At 39.0% G+C, this 19,549-nt stretch overlaps 1 protein-coding gene across 3 annotated transcripts in view; it reads left to right on the forward strand.

Moving 5' to 3' along the window:
* The window catches only part of LOC126183502 (AP-3 complex subunit delta-1), a 258,274-nt gene that overhangs the window by 228,652 nt on the left and 10,073 nt on the right, over positions 1-19,549 (forward strand). For all 3 annotated transcript variants that reach the window (XM_049925545.1, XM_049925544.1, XM_049925546.1), the window contains 3 exons: positions 7,277-7,538; positions 15,600-15,723; positions 19,330-19,529. In XM_049925545.1, coding sequence (XP_049781502.1) covers positions 7,277-7,538; positions 15,600-15,723; positions 19,330-19,529 — 586 coding nt within the window. The remainder of the gene's footprint in view (positions 1-7,276; positions 7,539-15,599; positions 15,724-19,329; positions 19,530-19,549) is intronic.

Genomic DNA, 19,549 nt, shown 5'->3' on the forward strand with positions numbered 1-19,549 from the left:
TCACTGGAAAACACTTGAAACCACACCATTCCCTGTTTAATGGCAGCACACATGATTAACATTTACAAAGCTTCACATGAGTAACAGAAACAATATTTTCAAATTCATTACAGTGGTAAAGATGTTAGTTTCCTGATGCTATAAGAATGTGTGGGTTTAGTAAAATATGTCTTTGCTAGTGCAATGAAATAATTACAAAACCAAAAAGAGAAGTAAAATTATTTACAATAATTTCTAAATATGCTGAATGGCTAGAATTACACATACAAAGGTTTATATATAAACAATACCAATCCCTGCGTACAGTGAATAAGAACAATAAGGTAAATTTTCAATTATAGTGATGGAGCTAAGTTTGAACATAATGGCTATCATTCACATGGAGATTTTAAAATAAAGATGTAAGTAGTTTATATTGCATTGATACTAAATTAAACTCATTCTGAACAGGCCTCAGAAGGCCCAATGGTACCGACCGACCACCATGTCATCCTCAGATGATAGGCATCACTGGATAAGGAGGGGCATGTTGTCAGCACATTGCTCTCCCAGTGATTTTCAGTTTTCATGACCAGAGCCACTACTACTTGAAACAACCGTCTTTAGATGGATTTGTAAGAAATCTGAAAGGAGCCATGGTTTGATTCAAATAAACCTTTTGAAACCATACTTGTGGCAGATTGCTCTTTTAGTTATAGACCTTATAGTATTATTGCCACAGTTCTCAAAATGTAAAGTTTTGACAAAATAGTGCAATTAAATGTTGTTGAGAACAGTATACAAATGATATTGGTACAGTTTGGTCTTGGTTTTCAAATGGAAAGGTCTGAACATACTTCTGTACATGGTTAGTGCTTTCAGGAAATATCTCTAATGCTAAGAGAGGCTTTACACATCATACTAACGTGTTAAGATTGTTCAGTATATTGGAGGATTTAATGTAGCTTTATAGATGCCCTCATCCACATTGACTTCCTCTTTCACTAAATAAGTAGAATAACCCTATAGTGCAGAAACAAGTGGATGAAAACCAGTTTGTGTTGTATCACAAGGTAGAGGTATCCTTGTGCTTGTTTGCTACTGCAGTTGACATTTTACAAGGCCACAATAAATTAATGAACCTGTGCCCTCCCCCTAATTATAGTAAGGAAAGTTCTGGCAGAAATTTAGCAAAGTTCTCATTCTCTCTTGTGTGTGCTTCCTAATGTCTAAAAGCTTTTGTTTTTGTTCTTGCTCTGTGTGACAGAGATGATGATGATGGCATATTATGACATATGGTGGAAAGAAGTTCTAAAAAATTGCAAGTGATACAGTTTGCTGTATCAATAGCATTGTGTTAAAATGTTCTAGTCAAGTTGCAAAACAAGAAGTGTGTGTTTTGAAGAGGGTAGTGCCTATGTATTGTAGTCTGAAAATATTCAGTTTTTATGAAGATACAGGTAACTATTTTTCATTATTGTGAAAGTGGTGTTGAAATATATGGTGTTATTTGGGAAATGGTCATGGAAATATGCCTGCCTCGGGTAGATCTTTGTGGAGTCAGTTATCAACAATAAGTTCTTTTGTAATGACAACACAGCACACATTGATGAAATACGTGTGGTGACTACTTAATAGCTCTCACTTCCAAGTTCTTGTGATCTGTAATTTTGGCTTGTTTATACATGTGTGTACTTCGCTGGAAGGACAATTATGGATGAATAGCTTATGCAGACATGGGGCATTCAGTGTCCTCTGATGCCGCTCGTGGTCTCGCGGTAGCGTTCTCGCTTCCCGAGCACGGGGTCCCGGGTTCGATTCCCGGCAGGGTCAGGGATTTTCACCTGCCTCGAGATGACTGGGTGTTTGTGTTGTCCTCATCATTTCATCATCATCCAGGAAAGTGGCGAAATTGGACTGAGCAATGATTGGGTAATTGTACGGGCGCTGATAACCACGCCGTTGAGCGCCCCACAAACCAAACCTCATCATCAGTGTCCTCTGATGCCACAAGACACTCTAAAGCCAGTCATTGGACCATATGTTTGGAGGCTGAAGAGACACAATAATAAGCTTAATTAAATGTGTATTGCAAAAGTTTACCTGTACCCTCTGTGTAACATTTCACCATTTTAAACAGGAAGCAGTGTCTTCAGCACTACAGCAAGGAAAGTTTGAACATTTCAGCTAGGATCCAGGCAGACACTGTCTTGCTGGAATATAATACCAGGAAGATGCTGGAAGGAAGATATTATTTAGCCTGTTATTACCAGCTACAGTACCCACCAATGTTAGTTGTTGAAATTGTGGATGACAACCTATATCTATGCTGTCAGTGCATATAATATATTTATAACTGCATACTGGAATCCAGCATTGAATCACGAGTTTTATAAGTCAGACTAAATTTCAGTTGAGGACATCTCTACAGAGATGGTGAGACATGCAACCAGGTAACATTATAGGAAACATTGTTTCAACATATGTTGGGAAGCATTTTATCACACAAATGGCTATCATGATGATGATGATGATCATGATCACTTGTGAGTGTGATAGTGATTTGAGTAGCTACAATTGTATGTTTTGGAATATGACAAGCATAAGAAATAAATACTCCTCTTTCAGCATACTGCCACCACTAAAATCAAATAATAAAATACTCATCTCTGTTTTGTACCATGTTTGTAACTCTACTTCACTACATAACTAATACAGCCTCTTTCCTAAATGTCAGATCTCAGATCCCACATACTTGGATATAAGCACTTGACTGCTTGCCTTAATGTCATCTGGCAGTAATTACCAATTAACTGAGTACATTAGTTCTCAGAAGATTCTTAATAAGTATCTCAGTAACATTCCACCACGCCCTTGAATGTAGACATCATCATATGGAATCTCATATTGAAATTAACTGTGAAGCAATTATTTTGTAGTGGCAATGTGATTGAATTTGCTTGAAATTTTGACCCTGCCTCCAACACCAGTCCCTCATAAAGCACGGTACCTTCAATCACCCATCAATAGATAGCCCAATATGAAATGGGTTTAGCCTACAAAATAATTTGCACTTTAATGCCATGCCAGTAGCCTGCACCATTAACATCCACTATGTGCCAGTGGAGTCCAGCACACTTCATATTACACATGATGAATAATCGTTATTACTGCAGAATTATTTGACTGAGCCTTAATTTCATGCCCGTATTCTTTTCACTAATAAAGCCTACTTCACTGCTGGTTGAGTTCTTGGTTGCCAAAATAGCCACATATGGAGTGATACAAGTCTCAGATCCACAGTTTTGAGAAACAATTGGCAAATGGTTGTAATGAACATGTGGGTATACATAGTGTACGAATATTAACAGGCTCGTTACATTCATCGACATTTTTAACTGAAAGCATGAACATTGAATACCCAGATCATGCAGTAGTTCAAGGCGACTTTTACCTACTGATATAGAGTGAAATGTCAATGGACTAGTTGCGAGGGGGAGGGGAGGGGTGGCGGTGGTGTGCACACAGAGGGTCATGTGAAATACTTTTGAACACCTTTTCTGAAAACTCTTGAGCAGCTAGCTCAGCAGTGCACATGCAATGGAAATATCTTAGACCTTGTAGCTACAAATAGGCTGCACCTTATCAATAATGTCTGTATAGAAATGGGGATTAGCGATCATGGTGAATGTGATTATGAAAGTTAATAAATCAGTCAAGAAGGCTAGGAGAATGTTTCGCTAGATAGAGCAGATAAGCAGTCATTAACATTTTACTTGGACAGAAAACTGGCATCACTTAGTTCCAGTGAGATGAATGTAGAGGAATTATAGGCAAAGTTTAAGCAGATAGTAAATCGTGGTCTGGAGAGTTATGTGCCTAGTAAGTGGATAAAGGATGGAAAAGATTGACCATGGTTTAATAATGAAATTCAGATGATTGTTGACAAAGCAGAGGCTGTTGTACTCTCAGTTCAAAAGAGAACGTATAAATTAAGACAAGCAAAGGTTAGCAGAGATTCGTGCACCTATGAAAAGAGAGATGCATGAAGCATACAGCTACTACCACCTTTGCACTGTAGCAAAAGATCAGGGACAGCCAGATAAAACTCTGGTCCTATGTAAAATCACTAAGTGTGTCGAAGGCCTCCATTCAGTCCTTTTTGATCAGTCTGGTGTGGCAGCTGAAGGTAGCGAAATGAAAACCGAAGTTTTAAATTTCACATTCAAGAAATCACTCACACAGGAAAATCGTGCAAACATACCGTAATTTGACCATTGGATGGACTCCTGTAAGGGTGACACAGTAATAAGCATGCCTGGCATACAGAAACTACTGAAAGATTTGAAAGCAAATAATTCACCAGATCCAGGTGGAAGCCCAATTCGGCTTTACAAAGAGTACTCTACGGCGTTTTCCCCTTACCTAGCCTGCATTTATCATGAATGTCCCGCCCAGTAAAAAGTTACAAGTGGCTGGAAAAAAGTGCAGGTGACTCCAGTATGTAAGAAAGGAAAAATAACGAACCCGCAAAATTACAGACCAATATCCCTAACTTCAGTTTGCTGCAGACTCTGTAAACATATTCTCAGTTTGAATAAAATAAACTCAGAAGCTTATGTTTATGAGTCAGCATGGCTCTAGAAAGCACTGCTCATGCAAAATTCAACTTGCCCTTTTCTCACATGATATACTGCAAACTATGGATGAAGGGCAACAGGCAGATTCCATATTTCTAGATTTTCGGAAAGCATTTTACACAGTGCCCCGTTGAAGGCTGTTAGAGAAGGTATGAGGATATGGAATAGGTTCCCAGGTACATGAGTGGCTTGAAGACTTCTTAAGTACAGGAACCCTGTTTATTGTCCTCAATGGCAAGTATTCGTCAGAGACAAGGGTATCATGAGGAGTGCCCCAGGGAAGTGTGATAGGACAGCTGTTGTTTTCTATGTACATAAATGATTTGGCGGACCGGGTTGGCAGCAATCTGCAGCTGTTTGCTGATGATGCTGTGGTGTATAGTAAGGTGTCAAAGTTGAGTGACTGTAGGAAGATACAAGACAAATGGCAGCTAGCTCCAAATGTGGAAAAATGTAAGTTAATGCAGATGAATAGGAAGAACAAATCTGAAATGTTTGGATACAGTATTACTAGTGTCCTGCTTAACACAGTCATGTCGTTTAAATACTTGGGTGTAATGTTGCATAGCAATATGAAATGGAAAAAGCATGTGAGAACTGTGGTAGGGAAGACGAATTGTTGACTATGGTTTATTGGGAGAATTTTAGGAAAGAGTGGCTCACCTGTAATGGATACTGCATATAGGACACTGGTGCAACCTATTCTTGTGTACTGCTTAAGTGTTTGGGATCCGTACAAGGTCAGATAGGGGGAAGACACTGAAGCAATTCAGAGGCATGCTGCTAGATTTGTTACCAGTAGGCTCGAACTACACATGTGTTACGGAGATGCTTCGGGAAATCAAATGAGAATCCCCGGGTGGAAGGTGACCTTATTTATGAGAAACACTATTACAAAAGTTTAGAGAACAGGCTGACTGCCACACGATTCTACTGCCACCAACATACATTGAGCATAAGGACCATGAAGATACGATATGAGAAATTAGGGCTCTTGTTGAAGCATTTAGGCAATTGTTTTTCCCTTGCTGTATCTGCGAGTGGAACAGGAAAGGAAATGACTAGTAGTGGTACAAGGTACCCTCCACCATGCACTGTATGGTGGCTTGTGGAGTATCAACGTAAATGTAGATGTAGATGCTGCTGAAAGGGACAAGTTTCCAAAACATAGGCAGGTTGAACAGAATTGAGCTCCCAACTTACTTCATTCAATGATGGGTTTCTTTTTGATATGTTAATTGACCATATATCAGATAATAAAAACAATATTTTATTTTTCTTACAGTCACTTTCAATGGAAACGCATTTTCAATTTCAGCTACATGTGTTCTTCGTGCCTTTATTAAGGGGAGAAAAAAGAGGAGGAATGGCTCCAATAGTGTATTGCTCTAGGGCATGATGAAAAGTAAATCCTCCTTTTGGTGCATGGAAATTGGATGGGGCCAAGTTGGGACTGGATGGAGGATGATCAATGACAGTGGACCAAAGGTGTCAGATTGTTGCAGATGTCACAGCACTCGGGTGGTCTGACATTGTTGTGCTGAAGGAGAGGGTGTTTCATGTGTCATAAAGTTCAAAACTCAATTACTACATGCTGTTTCTCAAGCACCAACATAGTTACATTACACACTGCCATGTTACATGCTACAATTCAGAGTCCTCTAGTGACAAAGGGCTGCAAATGTGTAGAAACAAAGAATAAAGATGTAGAATGTCCATAACGTTCATTTCATTTAAAAAGCTCTAAGTGTTTTCACATAAAAAATTCTGAGCTCTCTCTCTCTCTCTCTCTCTCTCTCTCTCTCTCTCTCTCTCTCTCTCTCTCTCTCTCTCTCTCTCTCGTTCACAATGTGGCATATAGAACCTGTGTCATGATATAGTGCACATTATAGGTAATGCAAAGCACCTTAATTAAGGAATAACAATGCAGGCCTCATTATACAGTGTTAATTTTAGAGTAATGATGTTTTCAATGAAGTGCAACTTATTGCTAATGAATTGCGTAGCAGTCTAAAACTGTTTATTTCAATGTATATATTCATTATGCCATGAGTTTCTTACACTGTTGTATAATTAATTTAAATAAATTCAGCTGTCTGAATCGTGACCCAGAGCAGAATGAGATAACCATTGACATTTTCCCCTTATTTCTGAATTACCTAACACATTATGCTTAAAGGCCTGTCTTGGTCACATATGTTATAGAACTCTCGTTGCTGGTTTTGATTTACTGCCATCAGCAGATCATTAAAAGTATTCAGATAAAAATCTCATTCATCAAATAAACTGTATACAAGGGCACACCTGTATCCATTATTATTCAACGACGGTATTTTAATGCGAATACTTTTAATGATCTGATAATGGCAGTAAGCCGAAATCAGTAATATGAGTTGTATAGCATATGCGAAGGAAGATGGACATTTATAAATAAAGTGCCAAATGTGATTGTGGACTTGTTTACACACTTCATGTCTTCAGTGGATTACCTGACACATGCTTGCGTCCATATCCCTTTTTAGGAGATGTTGACAGTATAATTTTATCTACCTTCTTGTCAATGTTGTTTCTCTCTTCACTGCCCTTTGGCAGCTGTATTTTGCATTACAATTTATTAGAAATTAATATTTTCTTCTTCGATTTAATGTATGTTTCAGACCTCTTCGAGAAGATGAAACACTTGCTGTGCCACATTCTCATAGTGCCTCCAATGTATCCACTAAAAAAGATTCCAATGATCTCAGTAAAAAGAAGTCTGTCAAAACTGAAGAAGCTAAAACTGTAAAAAAGTCAAAGAAGGGCTCTAAATCTGGAGTTAAGAAGAAAAAATCTGTACGACGTCATCCCAAAGAGGCAGTGGAAGATCAGTCGACAACTGCTGACATGCTGACTCTGGATGAACACTTGGATAAGCCTCTGGTAAAAGAAAAATATTATAAATTGCTTTCCACTTAATCTTTGCCAGCACAAAATTAACATCAGTAGTTTCAGAAATATGTTTGGAAACAACAGTACCACAAAACATTACCAGTAAGTCTACTGTTTTACTGCCCATGTCAAATACGTAAAGGGTGTGGGGAAAAGCTGACTTGCTATGGAGACTGACAGAGGCCAATGAAGCATTTTTTTTATTATTACTTTTTGGTAGATAATAACGTAATCACAGTTTTTTGTGTACTGAATCTGTCCACGATCTCCATTTTTTCTACTTTTGACAGTTCTGTTATGATGTGGTTTTTGCTACAAACGAAGGATTAACAAAACAGATGTATGTGAAATAAATATTAGTTTGATTTTTCAGTATGAAAAAAGGCTTTATTGAAATGCAAAAATTATTGCATAATTATTATGTATCCGAAGGCTTATATTTCCTTTCTCTTCTCTTAAAACATCTAATATGATTTTTATCTAATTAATTATCAGTTGTTAGTCTGAGTGAAGAGGGACACTGTTGTCTCCCATCATATTGTTATTCTAATGGCTCTCACACCATCTTTCCATTACTTTTGTGTCTTGATGAAAGCACTGGTATTGTTCCTCACTATCAACACCCAAATTTTCAGGGAAAAAATTAAGGCGACTCTCTATCATTCAAATTTTCAATAGCACGGCATCAAGTACAGTCAGTCACTCACTTTCTGAAGTAAATGGTGTTCATACATACTGCAGTGCTTTCAGTCAGCAGTGTAGATTGATGAAAAATGTATGTAGATTATTAACTTAATACTGGCTCTTGAAATTTTGTGATTGGGCTTTCATGGGATAATTGGCATGTGTCTTCAGGTGTCTGCCATTTCAGTTTTTTCAAAATTTCTGTGACACTCACCTGTGTGTCAGACTAGCCTGTGACCATTTGTGCTGCCCTTCTTTGTCTATGTTGTGTGCCCCCAGTTAGTCTTGTTTGGTATGGGGACCACTAGAGCAATATTCTAAGATGGAACACACAGCTGATTTGTAAGCAGTCACCTTTGTACAGTGACAGCAGTTTCACGTATCCTGAAGTGTGCCACCTACCTTAACGACGAGTGAACCTGTGCGAGTCATTTCATCTCTACAAATTGTTGCCCAGAGGTATTTTTATGAATTCACTGATTCCAATTGTGACTCATTGATGTTGAAGCCATAGTACAAAACTTTTCTGCACTTTGTTAAAGGTTCAGTTTTTCTACATTGTAAAGAGCACAGTTTTTTATCTCTGAACATTTAAAACAAGTTGCCAGTCTTTGCACAACTTTGAAATCTTATGAAGCTCTGACTATGTATTTGTGCTGCTCTTTCTTCAGATAGTATTTCATCATTGATAATTATAAAAACTGGAAAAAAGGCTAAGGTTTTTTATTAATATTGTCTGCCAAATGGGTAATATAGATCATGAAACATCTGATAGGGTAATTTTGAAGGTACTCAATGTGTCAATGACTCTGCTTCCAAGATAACATGTTGCATCCTCCCTAATAAGAAATCATCAGACCAACCAAAAATTAATAAATGTTGGTGTGGCACCAATCAAGTGCTTTCCAGAAATCAAGAAACATCACATCCATCCAGTACCTTGATTGCTGGCTTTCCAGCTGTTGACTGAGAAAAGTGCAAGTTGGTTTTCACATGAATGATGTTTTCGGAATCTATGCCAGTTGATGTGGGGGAAAAGGGCATTCTGTAGGAGCTACCTCATTATGTTTGAGCTCATAACATTCTAAGACACAACAACAGTGGATACCAAGAATGTTGGGCAGTAGTTTTGTTAAACACTTCTGTTATCCTTTTTGTTATTAGTTGTGGGCTGTGCTTCCTTCCAGTCATTTAGCAGTTTTCTGTTCGAGGGGTCTATTGTATGTTTTGGTAAATGGAATTTAAATCAGCAGCTGTAAATTCTGTATAAAATATGACAGGGATTTCATTGAGATCTGTAGTTTTGTTTAATGTTAGCGATTTTAGATGTAGCCTTCACAGGCTATGTATAAGCAATAGTTCCTTTCAACATAAAATGATACATAAGACGACCTGGTGTTTACCTGATGGAAACACCCTAAATGAAATTGGTTAAATTTGTATAAATAGCTGATAGAAGTTATCTTTGTTATATACATGGCCCTATCATACTGCAGATGTTGGGTTGTATCATTTCTTGGTCTGAGCAGACTTGAAAATGAAGTTTAAATTGCAGCGTAACTGACAACCTAAGCAACCGTTTGATGTGGCAAAGGAAGTAGAAAACTTATTTGTAATCAGCCTTAAAAATTGATCCAGGCACTTCAAGAGCTACCTGACTACCTGGTGACATTGAAACACAGTGGCTTCGATTAAAGGATTCAGGGAGTACATGTGCTGAAGAGAGAACTGGATGATGAAGAGGAACATAGAAAGAGCAATGGATTCAAGACCGAAATTGGCATATGATGGATGAAACAAAAATGGTAAAACAATGGCATGAACAAGCTAAAGCTCAACAATGGCTTCAATTACCTAGACAAAAATAGGCCATGTTAGACTATTGAGTCAAAAGTGGTTGTAGAGTTGACAAAAATTGTGGCTTGAGTGGGAAGGCAGAGAGGTGCAAAATGCTGCCTCGACATTTTACCATATCATTCGAGAACTTAGTGGAGCCCATAGTTTTTAAAAGAGTTCCATAAAGGATAAAAATGGCAAGCTACTGATCACAAAAGATGAATGAGCTACCAGATGGGTTGAATACTTCAGAGGAACTTTAAATCAGCCCAATCCATTTAATGCAGCAACTTCGAAAATGTACCAGAAATGCAAGAGATAATGGTAAAAACAGGTTATATCACAGAAGCAGACAGGTGCACAGCAATCACAACACCTTAAAACAATAAAGCAGCTCATTGGATGAAATTACAGCTGGAATTCTGAAATATGTCAAGTACAACTCTTATGATGTGTCCAACGCATTCCTGAGATACACTCACACTCTCAGCAATGCAGCATTCTGTCACACTTTGGCTGTCATGATGATATCCCAGATTGCAGTGACATTTTCCTCTGTATTTGCTGTTACCAGTCTTCCACTGAAAAGTGCACCCTGGACAGAGGTTTTGCCCCCCTTGAATTCGACCACCCATTTTTTCATAGTGGAACAGTTTGGGGAATCCTTCCCAGTAACGGGACTCCTTCCCTATTGTTTCCATCATGTCATTATGGATCTGCTGTGCACTTGTGCCCATTTTCACTATGTATTGTCTGTCCGCACACTTGCCCTCTTTATACAATTTTCAAAATGTATACATCTTGGACACTTCAAACTCCAATTTATGAAACAAAAAAGACATTAATACACTACTGGCCATTAAAATTGCTACACCATGAAGATGACATGCTACAGACACGAAATTTCACCAACAGGAAGAAGATGCTGTGATATGCAAATGATTATCTTTTCAGAGCATTCACATAAGGTTGGCACCGGTGGTGACACCTACAACGTGCTGACATGAGGAAAGTTTCCAACCGATTTCTCATACTACACAAACAGCAGTTGACCGGTGTTGCCTGGTGAAATGTTGTTGTGATGCCTCGTGTAAGAAGGAGAAATGCGTACCATCACGTTTCCGACTTTGATAAAGGTTGGATCGTAGCCTATCGCAATTGCAATTTATCGTATCAGGACATTGCTGCTCGCATTGGTCAAGATCCAATGACTGTTAGCAGAATATGGAATCGGTGGGTTCAGGAGGGTAACATGGAACGCCGTACTGGATCCCAACGGCCTCGTATCACTAGCAGTCGAGACAACAGGCATCTTATCCGCATGGCGGATCGTGCAGCCACGTCTCGATGCCTTAGTCAACAGATAGGGTCGTTTGCAAGACGACAACCATCTGCATGAACAATTCGATGATGTTTGCAGCAGCATGGACTATCAGCTTGGAGACCATGGCTGCAGTTACCCTTGATGCTGCATCACAGACAGGAGCGCCTGCAATGGTGTACTCAACGACGAACCTGGGTGCACGAATAGCAAAACGTCATTTTTTCGGATGAATCCAGGTTCTGTTTACAGCATCATGATGGTCGCACCCGTTTTTGGCAACATCGAGGTGAACGCACATTGGAAGCGTGTATTCGTCATCGCCATACTGGTGTATCACGCGGCGTGATGGTATGGGGTGCCATTGGTTTCAAGGCTCTTGTTCGCATTGACGGCACTTTGAACAGTGGACATCACAGTTCAGATTTGTTACAACCCATGGCTCTACCCTTCATTCGATCCCTGCGAAACCCTACATTTCAGCAGAATAATGCACGACCGCATGTTGCAGGTCCTGCACGGGCATTTCTGGATACAGAAAATGTTGGACTGCTGCCCTGGCCAGCACATTCTCCAGATCTCTCACCAATTGCAAACGACTGGTCAATGGTGGCCGAGCAACTGGCTCGTTACAATACACCAGTCACTACTCTTGATGAACTGTGGTATCGTGTTGAAGCTGCATGGGCAGCTGTACGTGTACACGCCATCCAAGCTCTGTTTGACTCAATGCCCAGGTGTATCAAGGCTGTTATTACAGCCAGAGTTGGTTGTTCTGGGTATTGATTTCTCAGCATCTATGCACCCAAATTGCGTGAAAATGTAATCACATGTCAGCTCTAGTATAATATATTTGTCCAATGAATACCCATTTATCATCTGCATTTATTCTTTGTGTAGCAATTTTAATGGCCAGTAGTGTAAAAAATTTTATATGTAACCTAGCAAAGGAATGTATTATTAATTGCTAAACTGACATTCACCTAGGACAAGTATTTCAGGGGTGGGCCAAGATCTTTTCAGTCACGCCTCATAAGCCTAATCACCACTGACATTAATATCTATATCACTCATCTTTGCATTGTTGCAGGAAGTAACCTAGGACAGTAATTATGTATTTTCCTTAGTAAAACATTTGAAAACGAAATTCACCATTTCTGATTTTGCTTTATGCCTTCAGTTTCTGTGTCAGTTGTGAGTGCCTGGATACTAATTTTGGTGCCACTAACAGTCTTTGCGTATGACCACAATTTATTTGGGTTTCATGAGACATCTTTTGATAAGATTCTGCTACAATATCGTGCTCACTTGACAGCCAGGCATGTTTCATTCATCATCCCTCTATAACCCTAGGCTTTATTTTACACCTATTATGCAGTAGTCACATTCAATTTGTAAGTATCTTTACAGTGACTGTATGTCAAGAAGGGTATATCCCTTCATCAACTGTTCTAATAGATGCATATCTATACAGTGTGAGATCAACCATTGTTTTAAACTTGAGCCACAGTTATTCTACATGCTTCTGCCCAGAGGTGAATGTTGTGCTTCTTATTTGAGATATGACATGACTGCCAATTTATGTAGATTACTGACCATCTGAAACTTCATACCTGTTTTAGCTGCTCTTTGTATTTCTGCAATCATAGGTACCACAACTGCCTCATGGCCACTGATACATTTTCAATGTGGATGTCCTGAATGAGGAGTCATATCCAATTCATTTTCATCATGAGTGGGTTTCCAAACTGTCTCTTATAGGTAGCTTCCAGAATAGGCGTTTAGTAATATTTCACAGGATGTCGTGCCCACAGCTTACAAAACTGTAACCCCAATTGATTTTTCAATTATTGAAGTCTCTTTCAGTGACAGTATGGTTTGAGAATATAAACATTACCGAGTTACGGGTTTCTCTAAAGTTTTCAGTTACGTTTGTGAGTGAGTCTGGTGTCTGATAGAAAGATTCACTAACAAGATTACACTCCCCCTTAATACTGAGTCGTGGCCGAACAGTCTTCTATGTAACTTCAGTTTCTGTCTCAGTTGATTTGAGTTTGTCTACTGCAAGAAATACACCACCTCCATTTTCATTAGCATTTTCTTTCAATAAAACTTAGATTTATTGCAAAAATCCCAATTTCAGATTTTAGTCAGCTTTCTGTACCTAGCATACATTTTGCACAGCTGCTTGGCACAGAACATCAGAAGTATCTGATTGAAACATTCTACTCAGCTGAGAAGCAGAGCACCCCAATCAGTCCGGTTGCCAATGGTACAAATTGTTCTGTTGAAACGCCATGAGTAAGGCTGATCTTACAAACACTCTGTACAAGTTGCTGGAATGGTCCAAGTATAATCTGACAATCCGAATGACAGGCATCATTCATTTTAATGTGCACCACAATCTGACAGTGGTTGCACCTTTTTCCCTAATGGCTGCCAGAGTAGCCTCTTCAACATGTTGAATGAGGCCCCCAGGCATATACATGGAGTGCACAAGGTGATGCTTCCAATCTCTTGCTGCCATTTCGCTTTTGCTCTTGCCTTCCCTTGACACTGGTCCCAAAAGATGTAGTGTGCCTCACTGGCTCATTTCAGTTTCAGTGGAAGATAGCAGCTTAAACTTTTTGTTTCAGTCGATGAGTGTAATAGCCTGAGTGTTTCCTGGTTGCTGCTTCCCCTGTACAAAGCTTCTAGACCTAGCATTGACACGTCATTAACAGTTAGGTGTACAAACAGTTATATATCCTGCAGTTCCTGCAGAAGGGACAGTATCCATTGGAGAAAATAGAGCTTGAGTAACATTTGGTACCTTTTGCACAAGGCTGAGGGCAGTTGTCCCTATACGCCCATTTGAAGCAACTTCCAACCACTTGATATGTCGTTGCAAATACTGTGCCCAAGAACAGCATTCCGACTGGTGCAATTACTGTTTTAATTTCAGCACAGTAATTACAGTACAACTACGTTCACCTTAAGATCTGAAGCTACGTCATCCAAAAAAGTGGTTTGTGTAAATAATGAGAGAAAAATTGAGTTAAAACGTATCGAGTCTCTAAAGTTAACTTTGTATTTTGATGTCAGGATCATAGATTTCTGATATGATGGTCACACCTCTTGACGTTATAGTAACTTCCCTTAATAAATGTGATTAGTTTCTGTAGTATACAGCTGTGTGTTCTTCCTAATATGAATTTCTCCGTTCCATTTACAAGATGCCCCAACCTCACTAGTGATTTTTTCATCATGCCTTTCTAATTAGATACTGGAAAGCTATTTTCAAATAAAGATACAACATTGTCATAGAATATGCTAACCTCTTTTAGATTATTTTGAAAATCTTATGTTCTGAAGTAATTAAGTGTTCCAACTTGTTGCCATTGTTTGGAGTTCCAGTACAGTATGGTAGTAGGTCCTTGACCGAACCACCTGTGCATTGTGTGTGAATCACCAACCAAGATTCAGACACATTACATTAATGGGAAGGCCAGAGAGGAATCAATATCTGTTGGGAACATCTATAATACTGCAGAGTACAAAATGATCAAAGCAGGCATCTGTCTAATATGATGATTTTGGATAATAGATTCTGATATACCCATCTGTAATGTTTCTCTCTCTGTCAGCCATCACAGTAGTTAAAATAGAGGGATATTTCATGAGAATTTTTTTTCCTCATATTTCATTGCCTGTATTGATAAGCATATTGCTATCAGAGGTAGCTTTGATTTGGTTATTTGTGAAAAGATGTAGGTGTATACAAGCCATGGCACAGCTTAGCTGCATGAAAACTCAGAGCAGATAAGAATACTGACATCATCTAACAGTGCTCCAGCATTGCATCACTATTTGAAATGGATTTCACTGCAGCATGACGAAAATTCTTTCATCCCCGCTAACATATTTACAGCTCTTCAGCACATATGTTCAAAACTCATATATTTGTATGACAGTAAATGACCTGACATATCTAAGTGCTACTTTATCTCTTGTGCAGCACTTTCTGATGCCACAATGTAACAAGTTTCATCGCATTTAACACTTCTGTAGGGACCGTGTGTGTGTGTGTGTGTGTGTGTGTGTGTGTGTGTGTGTGTGTGTGTGTGTGTGTTCCTTATGGAAATATCACTGAAAGCTGGGTAGTGGCTAAAATTAATGCTGCTGCGTATAGGAATATTCCAGTTACAATGTGGTGATTCTGTGTTTTCCAGGTTGAACCATTTACTACCAACCCAACATCTGGGCTTCTGTTAGAAAGTGAAGGAAAACTAATAACAACTGAAGCAAATGGAAAAGAACCAAGTACTAAAAAAGAAAAAAAGAAAGCAAAAGATGGTAACTACTGTTTTGTTAATTTTGCACTTTACTTGTTTTTGATTACAATTAAATCACCTGTACCACTTGTTCTTCATTAAAATGAGCCCTGATATATACACAGTCAAGTCATGTTAATACGACCACTGCCTGTGTTAGAGTTCATGGACAGCAGGCGGCAGCACTAGCAGTGCAGAGTATATAAAAGGTGTTGGGGATATGCGGAAGACCTTGCAGTCATTCTCATAATGCAGAAGCTGAGCGATCTGTCTAATGTCCAAGGGGCATGATCTTTGGGCCAAGTGTGGAATCATTTCTGAAGCAGCTAAGTTTGTAAACTGTTCGCACGCCACCCTGGTTAAAAGCAAAAATGTTTTGACTACTGATATTATTTGTGAAAGCTTAGCTTTTCTTGTAGCTGCACTGTATGTGTATTTACCTAAACCATTAACTTTTCCTATTTGTGTGTTTGCACTACGTAACTATGATGTTGCTACTGGCTGACTACATCACACGTCCTATGCTCTGAATATCTTGTCATTGGCTGGTGAAATCACATGACATGAGTTATGATTGGCTAACAAAAGTGTATCACAATTTTTATTTCAGTGCTTCAGACGCTACTGTGCTGTATTTCGTGGAATTAGTGTTTATACTTTCATAATACGAAAATGTGCAGTGTGAATGTTGCCGCACATCAGAGATCTTTCCAAAATCAGTTAATTTTTGCCTAGCTTCCTAAAGTACCAGTAAGTTGTAAGTATGCCAGGGTATAAAACCTTCACCACTCATAGGATTAATAAGTTTTACTGCTCCAAGGGAAAGTGTATTATCACTTAATGTGGAAAAATGTACTTTCACCAGGGATATAGTCTGTTTTCACCCAAAAAAAAAGTGTATTTTTTACCGGGAAAAATATAGGAATTTCTTTATTCTTATCTGCATATACACCCTGAACAAGGAAAAAATAGGACTCACAGAAATTTCACAAGTTACAGTGGTGAGGCTGTTGTGTATTTCCACAATGTAATTGACAGCAAGTGGCAGCAAAGTGCATGTCATGTTTATTTATGTTTTCATTTTAAAGCCGCAGAAAAAGAAACCTAAAAAGGAAAGGTTCAACTGATAAAAAGTGAAAAACTAAAGAAACAAGCTTTCATCTATGTTTAACTAACTTTCATTATACATCAGGTCCAATGCCACTTCCTTGTGTTACTATGTTTTAAAAGGGTCTTGCTTTTGAAACAGTGCAACATTGAAAAATGGGAGTCGGAAGCTGAAACCTAGCTTACATGTATACCAGTTTGTGAAACATCTGCCATACACGACACAATCGTAAGAGACACTTTAGTGTGCATGAAACAAGTTTTGTTGAGTAGAGGTCTTGAATGTTGGCGTCTGACTACATATTCTATGCATTTGGCCCACATTGAGTAACAGTGAAACAGGATGACACAATAAACACATTTGGACAACTCCACACATGATCAGATCATTGGCAAATAAGAGGCTGGTCAAAGTTTGAGATAAGAGCTGAATGTTGCTTTGCCGAAATTCAGTTGGAGAGAGGGTTACAGGAGAGAGGAAATATTCAGCAGCAGTACAAACGAAGTCGAATACATCCTACAGCCCAACACTGGGATTATTAGCTTAAGGGTCTAAAGATGTCCAACCAGCACAGAGCCTACTATGATTAGAGACCCCATAGCAGCCTTTGCATCTCACGCCTCCTGTCAGACTGTGTATAATTGCTTTTGAGAGGTTGCTCTCTGTGTGTGACAATCTGTCACAGAAGCACCATATGGTTTGGCAGATGTGGTGTCACGCTCACCATGAATAGATCCAGGAAACATGGGATAGTCTCTTGTTAATGGATGACATGTCACAACCGTGCCAGTACTGTGTAAAGGGACCAATGTTCTCATCTGAGGCAGCATAATCCCAAGAGCACATAAGCCAATGCCAGAATTTCCAAGTGTGCTGTGACATTGGTGATCAGTAGGGATGTCTTCTAAGCACATCTTTTTAATGTTGCATGTATGCTTACATTTCATTATTATGCCTGATAATGCCAGACCACAATGGCCTGGTGGAAGAGTTACCTGCAACACTAAAACAACAGATATTTAGTGTATCCTGCAAGCTGACTGAACTTATGTCTGATTGAATGTGTGTATAACACTCTTTAGCAAAAGACTTATGGCCATAACAGGGTCACTACAAAACTTCCTGGCAGATTAAATCTGTGTGCCGGACCGAGACTCGAACTCAGGACCTTTGCCTTTCGCAGGCAAGTGCTCTACCGACTGAGCTACCCAAGCACGACTCATGCCCCGTCTTCACAGCTCTACTTCTGCGAGTTCTGCTTATACAGTGTCACACGAGGAATGGTCAATATTCATTCTAGGGTCACTACAGTTCATCACTATCCTCAAGTTGCCTCTTTCCAGTAGTGGAAAATGTTACTGCAAGCTATGCTTGAGAACAGATTCCCCAGAACCAGAAATCATTGTGTATCTTGTACTGCCATGTGGGGACAACGCATTTTGACGTTATACAGTGTCACACGAGAAATTGTCAATGTTCAGGCATATGACAGGAACGATCATTGGAAGCAAAAAAAGTCTAATAAACATTGGCCCTAAAATGCATACCTTAATAGCTGTGAGCACTTGTTTGTGTTCACTACAGTGAAACACATCTCTTCTAATGAACAGGTACTCGTAACTGTTAAGGCTCTAAAATGAGCCAATGTTTACTAGACATTTTTTCGTATGTTGGTCCATACTACCTCCTACCAAAATATGGAAAGCAAATATCTTGCCATAGAAGACATTTTTTTTCACAGTATTGAAGATGAATTAGTGGTCATAGTGCTTAACATATGGATTTTAGAGCCCACATTCATTAGACTTTTTTACTTTGACTTATCGTTCCTGTCATCTTGCAGATTACTGATCATTCTCCCCCGGACACCCTGCATGTGCCGCCATTGGAGGGACACCACAAATGTTAAGTTCCATTTGTGATCCACAAAAGATTTGTTGATTGTATCCATCACACTGTCATCTATGGATATTTTTATATACATGTTCTCGCTATGCCTTATATTGTTTCATAGCCTTCAAAGATGATTTGCCTTATGGACATAAGTGATAATGTTTCATCAAGAACTGATAGTCTGCACCGTTGGAATCAAAATTGGCAGTATTTAATGTTCACATTACATGAGAAGTCATTTAATAGTATACACATTTAGGTTGCACCTCTAATCATAAGTTGGCAATGTAACATACTCAAATGCGTCAGACATATATTTAGTTTTTGCAAAGTAATCAGGTCTTACTGACAAGTTAAGACAGAAAATAGTTGTCTTGCCTCAGTTACATTCCACCAACACTAAAGATTTTATAGGCAGCACTGGGAAACAACATACACATGTACTAGCCATGTCAATGGGCTTGAGTAAGCACTGTGAATGGCTTTTCTCAGGATACTGTTGTGTGCACTCCAAACTGATATTTACATTAAAAATGTTAAGTAAGTTATTGCAGTAATCCAGAACATAACATGTATTTTATAAACATCGCTACTGAAGTCTTGTAGTTTGATTGATGTCTGTTACAGGGAAAAAATCGAAGAGAAAAGTCATCTCGAAGCTAAAAGAGGGCTATGAAGAAGCATCAGGAATATCAACTCCATCAAAAGAAGTTGTGACTGAGCAGTCTAGTAGTGCAATCACAGGAGGGGCAGGGACAGAAATAAACCCTCCATTCTCCTGCTTATCATCATTCTCCAGACTGGCTAGTGACAACTCAGTGGAAATGGTCAGTATAATGAGTTAGTA

The sequence above is a fragment of the Schistocerca cancellata genome, chromosome 4, assembly GCF_023864275.1.
Source record: "Schistocerca cancellata isolate TAMUIC-IGC-003103 chromosome 4, iqSchCanc2.1, whole genome shotgun sequence".
Taxonomy (NCBI): Eukaryota; Metazoa; Arthropoda; class Insecta; order Orthoptera; family Acrididae; genus Schistocerca; species Schistocerca cancellata.